The 18,796-nt window shown below is 37.5% G+C and overlaps 2 protein-coding genes across 5 annotated transcripts; both read right to left on the bottom strand.

The window, feature by feature from the left end:
- Positions 1 to 1,232: 1,232 nt before the first annotated feature.
- On the bottom strand, positions 1,233 to 5,076 carry cops9 (COP9 signalosome subunit 9). Its single transcript, XM_061243395.1, has 3 exons — positions 4,907 to 5,076; positions 3,927 to 3,999; positions 1,233 to 1,449 (listed from the first exon to the last, which is right to left on the bottom strand). Exons 1-3 carry the CDS (start codon positions 5,000 to 5,002, stop codon positions 1,412 to 1,414), a joined length of 207 nt encoding a protein of 68 aa, XP_061099379.1. The 5' UTR covers positions 5,003 to 5,076; the 3' UTR covers positions 1,233 to 1,411.
- A 497-nt stretch (positions 5,077 to 5,573) lies between these two features.
- LOC133129130 (otospiralin-like) lies at positions 5,574 to 17,832 on the bottom strand. Of its 4 annotated transcripts, XM_061242981.1 has the most exons (10): positions 14,975 to 17,832; positions 14,510 to 14,590; positions 10,775 to 12,190; positions 10,358 to 10,468; positions 10,204 to 10,259; positions 8,431 to 8,466; positions 7,857 to 7,978; positions 7,075 to 7,136; positions 6,631 to 6,654; positions 5,574 to 6,039 (listed from the first exon to the last, which is right to left on the bottom strand). In XM_061242981.1, the coding sequence occupies exons 8-10, from the start codon at positions 7,133 to 7,135 to the stop codon at positions 5,852 to 5,854; spliced, it is 273 nt and encodes a 90-aa protein (XP_061098965.1). In that variant the 5' UTR covers position 7,136; positions 7,857 to 7,978; positions 8,431 to 8,466; positions 10,204 to 10,259; positions 10,358 to 10,468; positions 10,775 to 12,190; positions 14,510 to 14,590; positions 14,975 to 17,832; the 3' UTR covers positions 5,574 to 5,851. The 4 variants fall into 4 exon arrangements, with proteins under 4 accessions (XP_061098965.1, XP_061098964.1, XP_061098966.1 ...); XM_061242980.1 differs by lacking the exons at positions 5,574 to 6,039; positions 6,631 to 6,654; positions 7,075 to 7,136; positions 7,857 to 7,978 and having other exon boundaries at positions 8,326 to 8,466; positions 10,775 to 11,044; positions 11,859 to 12,190; XM_061242982.1 differs by lacking the exons at positions 5,574 to 6,039; positions 6,631 to 6,654; positions 7,075 to 7,136; positions 7,857 to 7,978; positions 8,431 to 8,466 and having other exon boundaries at positions 9,527 to 10,259; positions 10,775 to 11,044; positions 11,859 to 12,190; positions 14,510 to 17,832.
- Between the last annotated feature and the right edge of the window lie 964 nt (positions 17,833 to 18,796).

The following is an 18,796-nucleotide window of genomic DNA, read 5'->3' as shown; positions in this document are numbered from 1 at the left end:
TCTTTTTAAGAATCCGTCAGGGAAAAACGAAAAGATTGGAAAAGTAAAACTTTGTGAAACTCCACACTTGGTTCTTATTTAAAAGTCAGACTTCTTAAACTGTCTTTCAATCTTGTGAAAACTGAATTTGTTTGGCCACTAATGAGTCTCTAAAACAAAGTTGTGAAATATCCATCACATATATCTAAATGGTTTATACTTCCCTTGTGTGCAGCTGTCTCTAGCTCATTCTGAAATTGATGTCTCTTTCCTTCAAGCGATACGGTTTCTGAATTAGCTTCCTCCAATAATGAGTCTTTTATGAGTTTTTATACTGAATAGGGGTAGTTAGAGCGGTTTTAAATGCCATAAAGTGCATTCATGTGAAAATAGCAATAAGAAAACATGTTTGTACAAATGTTTGTGCCAAAACCTTTCCTCCAATAATGAGCCTATAGTTTTTATACCAAACAGGGCTAGTTAGAGCTTTTTTTATTGCCATTTATAAATTGCATTCATGTGAACACAGCCATAAAAAACTTGTTTGTACAAAGGTTTGTACCAAAGATTTAGAAATACAAGTACATTACATCTTACACACAGGTTGATAAATGATGCCAAAGAACATTTTAGTGTTTCTCCACCTGTTTTCTGCTGACCCTTGGAGGATTCGATTTTTTTCAAATGGCACTTCACTCATTTGATTAGGAAGGCTGAAGGCTGCATAGAAGCTGAAAACCTTTGGTTGTTTAACGATTCTAAATTGACATTTTTATTACCGTTTCTTTCCTTCTAAACTAGCATGAGATATGGTCTGGGTTTCTTACATGTTAGGCGGACTCATATAATCGCATGGTATCAAGTGTGTAGAACAAAATACATTGAAATCATAGATGTATTCTGTTTCATGTAACAAAAATGCCATTGCATTTTAATTCATACATAAGATGAACTGTATTTATATACTTGCACCTTTTACTAAAACCGTTTGAAATAATTTAAATTTAAGAGTTGAGGCTCCATTAATCATTCACCATCTGCTGTGTGTTTAAGCACAACTTGTACAAGCATTCTCAAATCTCACATATAATTATACTCAAAATGTACACCCAACAGGTGTTCAGGACAGCACATAAACCTGCAATCTAGGTTTGAGGCTGTTTTCAACATGAACAAGTTGTTATAATTTTAGCATACCATAGAAAGAGGAATGTTAGAGATTTTTAGAATTTAGCAACATCTGGACTCAGGAATTGTCTGGAAGTACAATATTTTACTCACCCAAACAAACGTATGATACAACAAAGTATTTGTTCTCAACTGTCAGTTCCTCACCCCAGCATCACAGAAACAGAATTTCAGATAAGTTTTTACATTTTCAAAGTCTCCCTGTGTTTATTTACAAACTTTTCTTAAGTGCACAACTTGGACATCACTGGATATCATCATCATCAAAGAGGTCTTCAAAATCTGCAAAATAAAATAAAAAATACAAATGTAAATAAAAACACTTATTTATATATACACATCAGTAAAAATGTATATACGTATAAAATATGTCATACATCCCCTCTTTCATAGTTCTCATAAAAGAGTTTCAGCTGTGAAACTTAAAAACTGCTTATTTTGAAATCCACTGAGGATGTTCAATGTTATTGCAGAATAGGTCATTGTAGTTATTCAAGTACGTTTTGATGATTTTGTGAGTTTAACTTTTACCAGTATAGTTACCCATGAGTAGCAATGAATGTTGGCAAGTCCTGACGAGGAACAGATAACTTTTCATGCATTTGGCTAGGTGCTGTATTCCTTTTCAGATACAGCGATGATCTGATATACAGTGCCCTCCATAATGTTTGGGACAAAGACCCATCATTCATTTATTTGCCTCTGTACTCCATAATTTGACATTTGTCATTTTAAAAATCACATGTAGTTAAAGTGCACATTGTCAGATTTTAAGAAAGGGCATTTTTATGCATTTTGGTTTCACCATGTAGAAATTACAGGAGTGTTTATTCATAGTGTTGTTCATCACTCTAATACAAGTTAATCTTTGTCTCATCTGTACACAAGACCTTTTCCAAGAGCTGTGTGAACTTAAGTACTTCATGGCAAACTGTAACCTGGCCATCCTGTTTTTGCAAGTAACCAGTGGTTTGCATCTTACTGTGTAGCCTCTGTATTTATGTTCATTATGAATACATATCTAGTTATAAAACGATGGCAGTTTGTTCTTCGTAGCAACAAGCAAATTAGCCGAATTTACAAATATCCACCTGGATATGGATATCTGTAAATTTGTTGAGCTAACTATGGCTAATTTGCTTGTTGGGACCGATAGCGAACTGGTATTGTTTTACAACTAGATATGTAGTCTTTGCTTGGATAATAAGCAACAGCATTCAGAGTTTTGGTGATCGCTTGTCTGGAGTGCAATTTGGGCAGCTACCCGCGAACCCGATCAGAATAAGCCCCCACGCCATTGGCTCTGGCAACTAGAACCAATTTTCAACCAATGAGCTTGTATTATTGTACAGCTGTACAATGTTTTGGTACAGAGTGACGGTGCATCAGCTGTATACTTTTAAACCCGAATTTAAAGACTATAAACATAAGCAGAGGGTGAGTCAACATCTCAGTGAGCCTTTTTTCAACGATAGGAAGGGATTTACAATGGTCTTGTAAATGTTTTGACACAAAAATCTTACCTATTGTACCTTTAATTGTGTGATTCCAAATCTATATCATGGCATATCAGAGGCAGATTAAGACATAATGGGTCTTTCTCCCCGAATATTATGGAGGGCACTGTATTTTACTCCTCTCACTAAAAGATGCTCTGCTTCAGCAGGAAGTGCATTCTGTTCCACGGGCCTCTAAAACCCAGATAAACTGGAACAAATCACAGAACCATGCTGAGCTGGAGTCTAACAAGCTCCTGTAAAATTGTTTATAGTTTTTTCATTTTTTTCCTCCGACCACACTTTATGCTTCCTTCCCTAAAAAAACCCCAAAGGTAGCTTTGCAAAAGCAAATGTTCAGGGCAGACAATGTTTAACATGGACAGAAAATAACCCCTTATTTTCTGGGCTGTGAATGTAACATTTAACAACAGAGGCCCAAAAGCCAGTTTCAATGCAAAGTGAACCGGAAGGTGGTGCTTTAAAAACCACTTCCTCTTTACTTGGGAGCATTAAACCAGCCGGACTGCAGCAATAGAAGACACATTTAATGAACTCATAAAAGGTAGAGTTATATAGTGATGCCCTGCTTTGAAGGAAAGGTAGTGCTTAACATAGAAATGTATTTTGACTGGTTTACGCGAGTCAGTGACAAACTGCACACAGTAGCCCCTCCCATTATGGGTTTCACAGAGACTCACAATGCCACTACAAAAGACTATGGGGTGACGATCATGTGATAGACTTTATCATTTGCTTTACATACATATCATGATAATCTCAAAGCCTACAAGTCTTAGAATTTTAGATCCCTTGAACCTCATAAACCATTAAACACCTCCAGCCAATAACAGCTGACACCATTGAGAGGGACCCCTTCTTTGACATGTTTCTTTCACACACAATGAAACTGAAGCCCTGCTGCTGCAGTGGGCCACATTAGAGCAACAGATGGGGAATAGTTTTGGCAGTTATTGAGGTTTGAGGTTATTTGGCCCAAGGGGCAGGTGTCACACTATATCATAAAACTGACTTTGGAAAAAAGGGAAGGGAGGTAAAAGATCACAGTGTTTCTGAAGCATATTGCTCCAACGGTAACAGTATGCAAATACTATGGGCAGATGTTATGGGCAGATTCCACAAAATGCAAATCTTCCAAACTGAAGCATGTAATATCGTTACATACAGTAATTGTACCACAGTTAAAACACAAATGCAAAGTAAACAATAATAATAATTTCACCACCCAGCTACCCCACTTACCGTTGAAGAAGTCCGCATGGACTGCTTTTTCGTTTGCAGCCAAGTCCATTAGAAGCCCAGTGCTTCCCCCTGCCTGTGAGAAAGGAAAGCATGCAATAAAGCAGTGGTTCCCAACCTCGGTGCTGGGGCGCCCCTGTGTATACTAGTTTCCGTTCCATCCACAATTGCAATCCCAAACAAGCTGTTAATAATGTGCTTTTCATGTTCAGATGGAATATTAAAACCCTCAAGCCACATTCTGTCAGACACAGCTATGCATACCATGAAGAATAAAAACATTTTTGTATTGTGCTTATTGTATTATGTTACAAACAGCTAGGCTACATCAAATAAGGTAACATTTGTTTGATCAAATAATAGACTGGGGTTACTCAATATGCTCCTATTTACGTTGGTCAACATATGCAATTTTATCATTTTTCCCTTAAATTTTTTAACGCAAAGCAGGCTTGACTTCTTATCATTAGCTTTGTTTTTCAATTCTGAACCTAGCAAAATAATACATGGCTCTTCATCGGTCGTCGCTTGCGACGTAACAGGGAGTTAAACCAGAATAGTTCAACACATTTAACCATTCAAGCAAAAACATTTTCGCTAATTCAATTACAGCAGTCATCAGAATAGTTGTGGGGTATGCGAGCGTTATCCAAGGTTAACATTCAAGAACATTAGTGCTAGTCTAGGCTTCAGTTTGAGAATGCGTTGAATCACGAAACATTTTAATAAAGCCAACCCGCCTACAAGCAAGCCAATTAGCCTAAAGATTATAATCGAATGCACTTGAAATAACTAAATTACACCCAAATGTGGTGATGTAACGCTTATAACATGCACTGGCTAACGTGTTTTCTAACGTTAACTAATTAGCTAATTTTACCTTGCCAGCTGTACGTACAGCTAACAGCTAGCTACAAACGTTAATACTAGCTAGCTATGCGGCTAACGAATATATAAATATATTTAATAGACAAGTAATAAACCTCGTCAAGGTCTACATAAGGTCCAGCTCCTTCTGGGAACATTTCATCTACCGCAGGCTTCATGGTGGTGGAGTTTGATTGATCCTTGAGTGGCATAAATAATCCCAAATTTGTCCGACCTGTTGTGAAAAATGCTTGTCGCTTCCGGTTTGGTTACATCAATTACTGTCCGACTGTGTATAGGGATACTCGCAAGAGTACCTCCAAGTGAGCGAATCTTTAATGTATGTTAATGTAACTTAATCTAGTCGGACAGTGCAGGTTTTTATTCCTATGAAGTGTATTTATTTACAGTTGTAGTATAATTGTCAATCTAATTTAGGTGAAGATATGTAATCAAAATCAAAATTTTTATCAGTCGTGTTCTGCAAAGGCGAATGCTAGTCCAAGATACCGGCTTCTACCTCTTCAATTACTTCGTGAAAATTAGGTGTACTATGAATACATTGGCACTATTATGTTTACGTAAGGTTGTCCTGAGTATTTTCATATATTTTAGTTTAGCTTATGAAAATCAACCAGCAAATAAAAACAGTATGCAGATTATTTCCATTTATTGGTATTTTCCATTTCCTTACATGACATGCTTTACATTTGTCAATAGCTTGTAAATATTAACCCACAAACTGAGATTAATTGTAGATAATTCTAAAGTACAATGGGTCATTATAAAATTGTGAACTCAACTGCTATAGGTTCACGTTAAGAAATACTATATAATATTATTTTAAGATTATTTGGATTACTTCATTCACCTATGTGATTTAAAACAAGGTTGGCATCAGTGGTGTACACTGGAGATTATTGGTTTATTGGGTTCCTTCCAACTACTTATTTAGAGCTTTTGATTGAATTGGACCTTTAATGTTTTATGACCACATCAGCTGCTGGCTGGATAGCATCTCTAAAGCTTATTGGACACCATTGTTCCTCAACATATTATTTTTAATGTTCATGCCCCCCAGCAACTTCATAGCCCAGTGTGTCTCCAAGGTGTTGATGGGCGAAAAAGGCCCTAGCCATTTCGTTGATGTGGTTGTAGGCCCCGATGCTGCGGAAGTATTCCACGTATCTCCAGAAGTCCGTGGTAGAGTAGGGCCAGTAGGGCACATTTGGTGGCTCATCATATGGAACTGGGGTAACAATAATACAGTCACTGAATCTTAAAATACACTGATTACTCATATATATTTAGTACAATATTTTACTGGATGTATGTATAAGAATTGCATTCATGAATACATATATAAAATATTGCACAAATTCCATTAAACAATCTAAATGAATTACCGTCCTGAACAGCAAAACATTGTAAATAATTATGATATGACAACAATGAAACATTTTACTTTTAATGATTTAAAATGTAATATTTATCATCTTTAACCTAATATCAGCCTAAAACCTTGGTCAGTCAAAGTCTGTGGGTGTTCCTATTGCAGCACATCTCAAAGCAGTGATGAGATCACACTAGAGCTGGTGTCCAGGGTTCTGCTCATATAGTTTCTGTCCCAAATGTTCTCAATGGAATTTGTGACATTGACAGACAATTCTCATCCTCAGTTCCCACCACTTTACAGTACAATACAATGGCAATCTTGGTCATCCTGTTGCCCCATGCAGTGTATTAGAAGAGTTTAAAATTGCCTTATGAAATGGGAGGCTAGAGTCTGTTTCAAGTTAGTTTATGAAAACAATGAAGGTATTGAAGCTTGTTACAGTACCTCCTTCAGGAATGACTCTGGCATCTGGAAAATGAAAGAGAGGAGATATTTACATTCGGGGACCCCTTCCACAAAGGAATGATTCAGGTAATGTAAATTGAGGTTCTCCCAGGGGATTGTCAAAAATTCATCAAAATACATTCCTTCACATATTATGCCACACTGCATTCACAACTTTTATGAAAAATACAATGGGTTGAATACCAATGTCAACACAAAATATGTAATCTACTCATTTTTTTATATTTTCTAAATACACATGCACAATATATATATATTTTTTCTCCTTCTTAGTATGCTTATTTTTACTCCAGGATACATGCTAAGAAAAGTGAAAATGCTGAAAAAATTAAGGGCATTCTTTCAAATTAGTTGTTTTACTACATAAATTCAGAAAAAAAGAAAACAACTTTGGTAAGAGTACAGAAGTATTCATTTACTTACTGCTAAACTGATTGAGAACGATGCACCCACAGATCATTCCAAAGAATACAGACCACTTCATCCTTCGAAAAAGAGAAAAATGTATAACATGATGCTCATAACATGATCAAACTGCAAGCCATTATATGCGTCAATTAGACTAATTTCACTCGGATAAAATATCTTAATATGATCTCCAATAAACTTAGATTATACATTTTGAAACAAGTGGCTTAATACTGTATCATTGCCTGTACCTGTTATGCTGCCTTTGAGAGGTAAAGGAAATCTCTTATTTTGCATGCAGGGCTGAATGGGTCCTTGTGTGTCTTACAGGAATGTTTAAATTGGACCCCAAAACTCAGGAAAGAGACGTCACATTTATCCCCCTCCCATTTCTACAGACACATTTACGTTTGTTTAATCCTTTCTATTTCACAGCTGAGCTCAAAACTGACACGTTACTTTTAGAATTTAGAATTGTAAACAGGCATAGTCACTTCTTAATGTCAGAAATTCTGGTTATTAATTCAATAAAATAATATCACAACCATGGCAAGTATTGCTCTTTATGGTTAAAATATCTTTATTCTTGATGGATCTCTTTTTTGCCTGGTCTCACTGCATGTGTCGTAAGTGAGACCAGCTCATGCAAAATGCTGCCTGTCTTCTCTCTAATCTGCCAAAGTGTACTCACATAACTAGCCACAGGTTATCAGTTGTAGCCTAAGTAAAACATACATCTCTCATCTTAGCTGAAAGCGTAGAAAAGTGGAACTGTATAATCAAATATGAACCCTTACACTCCTGCCAGACCGCTCCACTCTGCCTCTTCTGTTAGTTTTCATTCCCTTTCCGAAAGGGTCCCTCCTCTCTGTCACATCTCATCTTTACTTTGGCCCCCAGTGCTGGAATGAGCTCTCCCCTGCAGTCAGGACAGCAGATTCACTGACTATCTTCTACCACAGACTGAGGGCACAACTGCACCCTGGTTCAGCTAATCCAAAAACACGTAAGATAACATTTCATTAACATTTTCTAGCCCAACATTTGCTATATGTAACATTATGTTTTAAAGTACATTTACAGCAGCCTACTACTTTGAGCCTACTCATTGTAGGTTTAGGGATGACACCATCTCTGTTTCTTGCCAATGCTTTACTGTATGTATGGCATATACTGTGAGCAGAAACGCGTTGTTAATGATTGCGGTCAGAGGAGAAGGCCCAGACTGGTCAAAGCTGACAGGAAGGTGACAGTAAAGCAAATAACTACTCACTACAACAGTGGAATGCAAAAGCGCATATCTGAATGCACAATACAAACCTGTAAGTGGATAGGCTAACACAGCAGAAGACAAATAAGTCTAATAAATACCTGATAAAGTGCTCACTGAGTGTATATTCCTGCGACCTGGTAGGAAAGAAAAGTTCATTTTTTAAAATAATACAAGTGTCTAGGATGAGAAAACCATGTTGTAGTGAAAATATTGGCAAACATATAATTGACTTCATTTTTATTGAAGGTCCATTGTAGGTTTCAGCATAGTATAAAGTGGTTCTTGAGATTAAGACCCGAGACTCATATCTCCCACAGGGAACAAAAATGAATTGTAGGGTGTCAAGAAAATATCCAAATGGCAAAGTGTACCTTTTTGTTAACTTCATTAGGAACACTATACTAATATTGGGGATGGTCACCCTTTGCTCTCAAAAATCAATGTGTGCCAATTGCAGTTAAATCTCAACGTGAGCTTAACATAGGACTGCAACTAAAGTATCAAAATATGCGTTGTTCTAAAAAAAACTAAATTTTGAACTTTCTTGCAGAAGAATGTTTTATTCCATAAGACATTATATATTACATGCCTTTTTTGTTTTTTTACTTTTGAAAAAAACTCATACAAAATGGCTATTTAATTTTTGAGGTAGTGCCTCTTGTTTTGGAGAAACATTGTGACAACTTACCCATGTGACAATTTACCCTGCTCCCCCCTACTTATACAACACAAAGAACTACCTGCAATTAACTCAGACACAGTCCATAATTAATATTTGTACCCTCTGACCTATCAAGTAAGCACAAAATATTAAGATTTCACAATTTTTATATCCCTCTATTATTAGAACAACATGGAAGATATATAGTACAATTTGTTTGAATTCAAGTCAAAACATAATCTAAATTATGCACTGTTTATACACTTGTTTAAGCACTGCATTTATTGTTAATGGTGTTTTATTAAATAATCTGGGCACTAACCTCATGACAGCTCCAAAGCTGTTGTTGAACTAACAAGAACATGTTTGTTAACTGGTTCATTTAACAGTGTACTGTAGGTAGAGCACTGCTGTGCAGTATATAATTATGTTTGAGCAATGGCTATGAAGGCTTACAACGGATGTCATGTGAGAGATCAATCGGACACCCCCCCCCCCCCCCTTCCCTTACACACACACACACACACTGTTCGTCTGATCATACAGTGTAATAGGTTTGTGTGGGTGTTTGCATTGTGTATACACAGGCATGCAATTCTGTTTATGCACAGGGTTGCAATCACTACTGAACCTACAAACATCTTCAGATATACTAGTGTTTGGTATGAATGACCACAACATTTTCCATCTGACCTGGAAGGCCGCCCACACACAGACGATTCTTGTTTGCACCTGACCGAAGACAATTAAACCTTGAAAAACACGTATGTGAACTGAGTCGCGAGTCACTGATTTTTGAATACAGAAGCGAAAACAAGGTTGGTAAAAATGTAAAAAACTTTTTTTTAAATTAAAAAATGTAAAAAATGTATAAACTTACTGTACAAACCATTCAGTGCACATACAGACAGCTTTACACAATATAATTTAGTCTATAACTATGTTGTATGCTTCAAGAAAAAACATTTGAGCATCATACAAAATACAAATAACAGAACATGCAATTACCACCAATCTATCAAAAAACCAATACAAGTCACAAGAGATATGCCACAGGGAGAAAGCCTCATTGTTCACCAAAGAGACAGATCTTCTCTTTATAGCATGGTATTGCTTATCACGCTCACTGCCTTTTCTAATGCTTGTATTTTCAGTCTCTGCATAGGGTCCGTCATTTGTTAGTGAGATGATCTGAACAGGACCTGCTCACATATATTGGATCAATAGAAGGCATTGCAGATGGTGGCTCGTTCTCCATGACTGCCTCTGAAAAAGAAGCATTTAATAAGTTAGGGTATTTACTTACATCTTTACTTGTTTCAGCTAACTGTATACAATTGATTCCACTTATCAAAGTTGCTTACCTTGAATTGGTTCCCTTTCATATTGTGTTTGCCTTTTCCTCATGTACAGCAGTACTAGTGCTCCGAAGACAATGAAAATAGATGATGCACACAAGGCTGGAATCCATCTTCCTGCAATATATATTACAATGTGTCATATTCACCGAACCAGTTGCAGGGTTAAGGGCCTTGCTCAAGGGCCCAAAGGCTGTGCGGATCTTATAGTGGATTGATATTTAACCTGTAATTACTGCAGATTACAATCACCTAATGTTTCAGCGATTGTGTAGCAATTTCCCATTTCAAAACTGGGACAGTGATACTATGCAGAAATGACAGAGCGGGAGGCAGCCACTGTTGTTCCATCATTAGGCCAATGTGCACACAGCTGCCACTGCTACAGTGGGTACATTTTCTCATACAGTATATTGGGCTCACCTTGTGATCCTGAGGTGAAGCACTTTTCCAGATCAGTAGAATCACTGGAGGCTTTGCTGACAGGGTTATGGGCGGTGCACGTGTATGTTGTGGAGGGAGGGTGGGGGTGTAGCTGGAGGTGAATAGTTTGGCCCAGCTGCACATAGCTGTCATTACCACTGGGGGGCAGAGTTTCCCAGCTATAAGTAATTTCAGTCCCCTGACTGAAGCAGCTGAGACTGACATTATTCCCCAGGCACTCTGCTGTGATGTTGGGTTTAGATACAGGCTCTACAGGAAAAGTAATCACAATTTTAACTTCACTCCATTCTCATATTGAACACAAAGTAAACATTTAAATATCCAGAGGCTTGGGCCATTTCACATTCATGGGACATTCACTTGGGACATTTCAACTTCCATTATTTGGTAATGCCAAGCATTAATGTGTACCCCAAATACCAGAAAATAATTCTGTGGAAGTATTAACCCTTGTGTAGTCTTAACATTCTGTATACTCCCCTTGTCTGAAGGGTCAAAAATGACCCGCCTTCACTAAACCCCTAAAATAAAGCAGTTTAATAAAATTTTAAACCCCAAGTCTATTTTGCATGAAGAAACAACCTGTCAAATTTCAAGTTGAAAAAATGTCATTTTGGGGGTTTCCTCTGCTTTTAAACATAGTGGCGGGTCATTTTTGACCCTTAAGACCACACAAGGGTTAACAGTCTAGTTGACAAATGTTTGCCCAACTTTTTTATTTTATTTTTATTTTTTCATTATTTTAATGAGCATAGTACAAAGGAATCTGAACGCCTGAGGATAAATGTAAGTAACTTAAAATGGAGGAGGGGGGGCGCACTTCACAGGTCGGCAAGAATACATACCACTTTGCGTAGTTTTTTTGTTTTTTGTTTTTTGCCAACTTTCAATGGCAACATATGCCACGTGTACAGCCAGTCCGTGTAATTACAAGTGAATTATTGCTGTCATTATGTATTCCCTATAATAATATAATACAATACTTAATATGAATGACAAATGATGGTGTGTAAAAGGTGGAAAAACATTTAGATAATGTGAAATCTGCTTTGTGCCAACTTACCAAAAAACTGCAGGTGAAAGTATGTGTTCTCTGGTGCCCTAAAATGCCCTGATATATATTCAATTTTAACTCGATACAAGCCAGAATCTGATAGGTTTGGTTTGTTCAGCCACATTGAGTCATTGACAACAGTGATCCTTCCCTTATATTGTTCATGAACTTGAAATAATGTGTGAGGACTCCAGAAAACTATTCTAATTGTCTTAAAAAATAGGTCAACATTGTAGCTTTGGTTGGATTCAGGCGAGACAGGAAAAGAGAGCCGTCTCCCACTTTCACTCTGATGGTGGCCCGTCTCTCTACCACCCCCTCACACCACCTGCACTGGCACACTGTAAAAGAGAGGAGAATTATTCACACTGTATCATGGAGATGGAGTTGTCACATTATAACACACAAAGATGGGGTTACCAGAGAGAGGTTATTCACATCACAGAAGGTTAGGAAAGTGGGTGGATGTATGATTCATTTGGCACCTTAAAATGAAATATACACACACACACACACACACACACACACACACACACACACACACACACACATATATATATATATATATATATATATATATATATATATATATATAGTGGTGTGAAAAAGTGTTTGCCCCCTTCCTGATTTCTTATTTTTTTTGCATGTTTGTCACACTTAAATGTTTCAGATCAAACAAATTTAAATATTAGTCAAAGACAACACAAGTAAACACAAAATGCAGTTTTTAAATTAAGGTTTTTGTTATTAAGGGAGAAAAAAAATCCAAACCTACATGGCCCTGTGTGAAAAAGTGATTGCCCCCTAAACCTAATAACTGGTTGGGCCACCCTTAGCAGCAACAACTGCAATCAAGCGTTTGCGATAACTTGCAATGAGTCTCTTACAGCTCTGTGGTGGAATTTTGGCCCACTCATCTTTGCAGAATTGTTGTAATTCAGCCACATTGGAGGGTTTTCGAGCATGAACCGCCTTTTTAAGGTCATGCCACAGCATCTCAATAGGATTCAGGTCAGGACTTTGACTAGGCCTCTCCAAAGTCTTCATTTTGTTTTTCTTCAGCCATTCAGAGGTGGACTTGCTGGTGTGTTTTGGATCATTGTCCTGCTGCAGAACCCAAGTTCGTTTCAGCTTGAGGTCACGAACAGATAGCCGGACATTCTCCTTCAGGATTTTTTGGTAGACAGCAGAATTCATGGTTCCATTTATCACAGCAAGTCTTCCAGGTCCTGAAGCAGCAAAACAGCCCCAGACCATCACACTACCTCCACCATATTTTACTGTTGGTATGATGTTCTTTTTCTAAAATGCGGTGTTACTTTTACACCAGATGTAATGGGACACACACCTTCCAAAAAGTTCAACTTTTGTCTCGTCAGACCACAGAGTATTTTCCCAAAAGTCTTGGGGAACATCAAGATGTTTTCTGGCAAAATTGAGACAAACCTTAATGTTCTTTTTGCTCAGCAGTGGTTTTCGTCTTGGAACTCCATTTTTGCCCAGTCTCTTTCTTATGGTGGAGTCATGAACACTGACCTTAACTGAGGCAAGTGAGGCCTGCAGTTCTTTGGATGTTCTTGTGGGTCTTTTGTGACCTCTTGGATGAGTCGTTGCTGCGCTCTTGGGGTAATTTTGGTCGGCCGGCCACTCCTGGGAAGGTTCACCACTGTTCCATGGTTTCGCCATTTGTGGATAATGGCTCTCACCTTGGTTCACGGGAGTCCCAAAGCTTTAGAAATGGCTTTATAACTTTTTCCCGACTGATAGATCTCAATTACTTTCTTTCTCATTTGTTCCTGAATTTCTTTAGATCTCGGCATGATGTCTAGATTTTGAGGATCATTTGGTCTACTTCACTTTGTCAGGCAGGTCCTATTTAAGTGATTTCTTGATTGAGAACAGGTGTGGCAGTAATCAGGCCTGGGTGTGGCTACAGAAATTGAACTCAGGTTTGATAAACCACAGTTAAGTTACGTTTTAACAGGGGGGGCAATCACTTTTTCACACAGGGCCATGTAGGTTTGGATTTTTTTTCTCCCTTAATAATAAAAACCTTCATTCAAAAACTGCATTTTGTGTTTACTTGTGTTGTCTTTGACTAATATTTAAATTTGTTTGATGATCTGAAACATTTAAGTGTGACAAACAAAAAAAGAAATCAGGAAGGGGGCAAACACTTTTTCACACCACTGTATATATATATATATATATATATATATATATATATATATATATATATATATATATATAATGTACTTCATGCTAATCCAATTAAGCAAGTCCCATGATTATTTGATGAAAGGCTTGTCGTGAGATTCCCGGGAAACAATCGCTAACACTCAAATAAGGAAAACATTTCAGTCTTTCAAATAATATCTATTCAATGATTCAATATTGTGAATATGAAACCTACCACAACTGTATCAGAATTATTTTCTGTAAGTGTTTCTGTAAGTGCTTGATAAAAAAGGAACCACTCCTTTCCAACATTTGTCTTTATATTTCAGGGTAATTAGCAAAAAACGGTCAGAATTAGTTCACCTCTGAGTGCTCCATTCAGTCTAGAGACTGAACTTCAGTCATGCATAAACATTATTTTACAAGTCTTAACTTTATTATACAGAATTATACTCAAAACAGAGGATTAAAATGTATTTTACCTATTACACAAAGAAGCATCGTTTCAACACAGATTCTTCTTGACGTTTTGAAAGCTTGGTATTGAGTGGTCATTCTTTTAACTGCAGAAAGATATTGACAGGAAGTAACTATTATCAAACTAGCTATAAACTCTACGTTAAATCTCGTGTCCTACAGCGACAGTTTTGAAATACAGACCATGTGACACCTACAATTGGTACTTTATATATTCCATTCTACCTCCTTAAAACAACATAAGAAATAAGGTAAATATAAGATCTGTAGAAAAATATACCGGCCACATTTCAAATATACAGACTATTTAATCTCGTTGATATAGGAAGCTACATTTCAAAATGTAGGCTACACGTATTACCAGGAATATGTAGCATATAGACCTACCCTAAGGGGTGTACATGCATCGTGTCCTATGTGCAAAAAAATAATATATATTATATTTTCCATTCATTAAAATTCAAACTTACCAGTAGCCAGCATCAAATCATCACCAAATCATTCATAGCAATAGGCTCCAATATCTCTGAAACCGCGTTTTCTTTGCTTTAGAACGCGCGAACAAGTATTCGGTAACCCCACTTTCACTTTACGACCCCTAGTCCTGAGCAGGGTCTTTCTTTGTCTCGTAACACGTGCTTATGGCGCTGTCAAACCTCTCCTACAGAAAATAACTGTCCATAATTATTGGCGCATTTGAGAAAAACGCACTGTGCACTAAACACAATATTTGTAAACTAAAAACAATAGTTATTGACATAAGCCTTTCTTTCAACATGTGTAAAGTGTGCTTTATTAAAGATTCAATGGAATTAATCATACATTTAGTCATACATAAAAAAAAAGAATAATAAAATTCACAATAATTGGCTCCCATGGTTTATTATTTTTTCGCAAACAACCCTGGCAAAGATGACAGCTATGAGTATTTTCCGATAATTCGCGATAAGGTTAGAGTACCTTGGAGGGATTTTTGAACATTCCTCCATGCAAAACTTTTTACAATCATTGATATAATTTTATGGCTTTTTGAGACTTGCCGACCGCAAGATGCAACCAATCTCTGCTATTCTTAAACAGTGATCCTTGGGTTCGTTATGGCCTTCCTCATCCTCGCCATCCCTGGGGACAACCTGCGCATGTGTCTTCTTTCTGACAAGTTTGCAACCATTCCATGTTTGACTCTTTTTTAAAAAATTGCCCTTACAGTTCTAAGTGATATGAAATGCATGCTTAGTTGGATTTAATTCAGATGACTGACTTGACCAGTCCAAAAGTTTCCCATCTTTCCCACTGGTGAATGCTTTGGTTGCATAAGCTGTGTGTTTTTTGTCATTGTCTTGTTGAAGGATGAAACGTCAGACACATTTCTTGTACATGGGGAGACAAAATCTGTCTATACACTTTCAAATAATTCCTATTGCTGCCCTCCACCATTACATCTCCGATAAAGATGATTGAACCTGTTCTAGAAGCAGCCATTCATGCCAAAGCCATGATACTACCTCCTCCATATTGCACAGTTGAGGTGGGATGCTGATAAGAGGTTCACATCTTGCCTCTATACTATACATGCAATTCTACTCTCAAAGCCTTCTGCGTACAGTCGCTTGTGATATTTTTACTGCTGCCCTCCCCAACCAGATTAGATGTTTTTCAGCCATAGTAAGATGAAAATGCAATATCCACTGATGAAAACAGTTTGGAATCAACAGTCTATACAAAGGGAATCCGACAACTTACTTTTCCAAAGCTGACAATGGGGGGACACAAAAAGAGCAATTTCTTTACTTTTGTCTCGTATTCATTTTGTTCCCCAATTCAAATGGCTGAAAAATAAAAAAAATCATTCTACCGTTGACACATATTTGGAGGGCACTGCAAGTCGATTAACCCTTGGAAAAATGCAAAACTGACTAAAATGCTTAATAACGGACCATTTTATTTTATTCCGACTTAGAAAGAATGCAGACACTTAATGCTCTTGCTTCTTGTGTCAGGCGTGTATAAAGGCACACAACACTGTGCAACGCAGTTTGAATGGTGAAACCTCTATGAAGTTTTTTTGGTATGCGGGCAGAGTTCAGGATGGTATGTTTCACACTTTTTCTGCGTACATGAGCTTACTTAAACAGGAGTGTCCGAGGCATTACTTTAAAGACAAACGCTAAAACAAAACAAAAAAAGCCCATCTTTGAGTGGAATGTTGTTGACTTTGACGGTCGAGGAGAAATCCACACTTTTAACATGCACATAATCTGAACAAGTGTGCAAAACTATTCTCAAAGCACAACTACTGCTTTGCCCGTTTCCTTTTCTGCTTGCAAAAGTTATTTCGTTTTCGACAGTGGTGAGCAGGGCCACCATACACCCATTTGACCTCTTACATCAAGGTCAATATACAAGGTCAAGGGCTCCGTAATTATTGGCTAAAACTAATCTGCACAGTACTGGTCTAAATTCCACCTGGGTCTGGCAGTTACAACAGCCTGCTACCGCCCAACAGCACTATATTGTGGTCCTACAACTTTTTTTTTTTGCTTTAACTGATCACTGAAGAGACACTTATCTGAATTCTGCGCCATTACATCTTTATACCCATGAAATGTTGAACCATTACATGACCACAAATGATCCAATGACATGCGCTATGGCCTGGTAATGTTATATTTTTAGGGAAAAAGGGAATACTGGAAAACTATGTATTTACCTAAAATAACTATATACTTTTCCTGGACTTATACGCCTCTGATGCCTTTTCCCAGGCAGTGGCTAATTTGAATCGCAATGTGTACTACTGTCATCATGGTTTGTTTGTATCTAACAAATGCAATGTAGGCTTTTAACCCCCTAAGTCTCACCGGCCAAGGATATACCATTTTAAAGCGTTAAAACTCACGGTTCTATCTGTATAAACTATTTTAAGATGCCATTGCTTTAGCAACAACAGTAGTGTCATGGCTGGGGGAACAGAGGAACCAATAGCAGGCACTGGGATGATGAAAAAGTCAGACCAAATAAGGCAGAGGTACAGATATCCACAAAAACCAGAGAAGAGTCCAGAGAATCAGGCAGGGGCTCATACACAGGAATCCAGAAAACAAAAACCAACGATAGAGAATGCCACAAGGGCAAGGGCTCGGGAACAAGGAGGCTAAAACTGGAGTAAAGGAAAATAAGGGCTCAGGATTTGGAAAGCAGGATATGACAAACTAGCAAGGTGCAACTGAGAAGGGCAGGTATGAATACACAGGGGAATGAGACAACCTAGGTGGGGCATGGGAGTGAGGGTGGTCTAACAAATAAACATCAGGCGAGACACATGAAAGGGCAATTATACAACGACAAGGAAGGCACAAAAATGCGGGACTGGATTCACAGACACACATGTAATACAAATGGCGCCGGACTAGGGAGTAGACAATTGCACAGAGTTAAGGAATGTAGAGATAGTGGAGAGCAGGTACAAACATTTCACTGAATCAAGGCAAGCAATTTAGGGATAGAACAGGGAGGCGGAGTTATAGAGGAATATTGAAGTAGAGGTAGAGTTAGTCTGTTAGTTACGTGATTAAATTACAAATACCCAAAACTAGTGAATGTTAGTTTGTTAGTTAGAGGAACATATTAGTGTGTTAATATAATTTGTACTGTACAAATTCTATGTTATTTGGGATTAGTATATTAGTGCTATCTGCAAGCATGAAATGGAGAGAAAGCAGTACGTAAGAACAGCGAGACAGTGGAATCGTGGGAAACCGGAAAATTCTGAAACCCCCTGAATAGTGAAGCACACAGACAGGGGAGTGACTCGAGATCAGAAAACATTCAGACACAGACATCACAGGGGAAAATGAATGCAAAGACTAATGAATGTAAACAGAAAACCAGACATGAATATGAAAAATAATACATTTACAAAAATACCAAATAAACTAACAGACAGAAATCAGGATCATAACAGGTGGTAAATCAAGTGTGGGGGTACCTCAGCTTCTCTGCATTTAGTAAATCCACATACTGCAACAACTAAGGTAATGTCAGTGTCCTTTTCAAGACAAGTGTTCAGTGGACAAATGCATAATAGGTTCTTGTTTTTAAAATGTGCTCAGAGAAACATTGATAGAATGCCAATAGTTTAGTTAGAATTGATAGAAAGCCCATTGAATTTCTTGGAGCAATTATCATTGTTGTCCGTTTCACCGTTCCTTTCTTCTACAAAAGTACTTGTACATAGAAATTCTATCATCTCAGTTTTGTATAGTCTCTCTCGAACATGATGAGCACAAGCA

This window comes from Conger conger, chromosome 5, assembly GCF_963514075.1.
Source record: "Conger conger chromosome 5, fConCon1.1, whole genome shotgun sequence".
NCBI classification, from domain to species: domain Eukaryota; kingdom Metazoa; phylum Chordata; class Actinopteri; order Anguilliformes; family Congridae; genus Conger; species Conger conger.
This window is presented reverse-complemented; position numbering and strand designations above follow the sequence as displayed.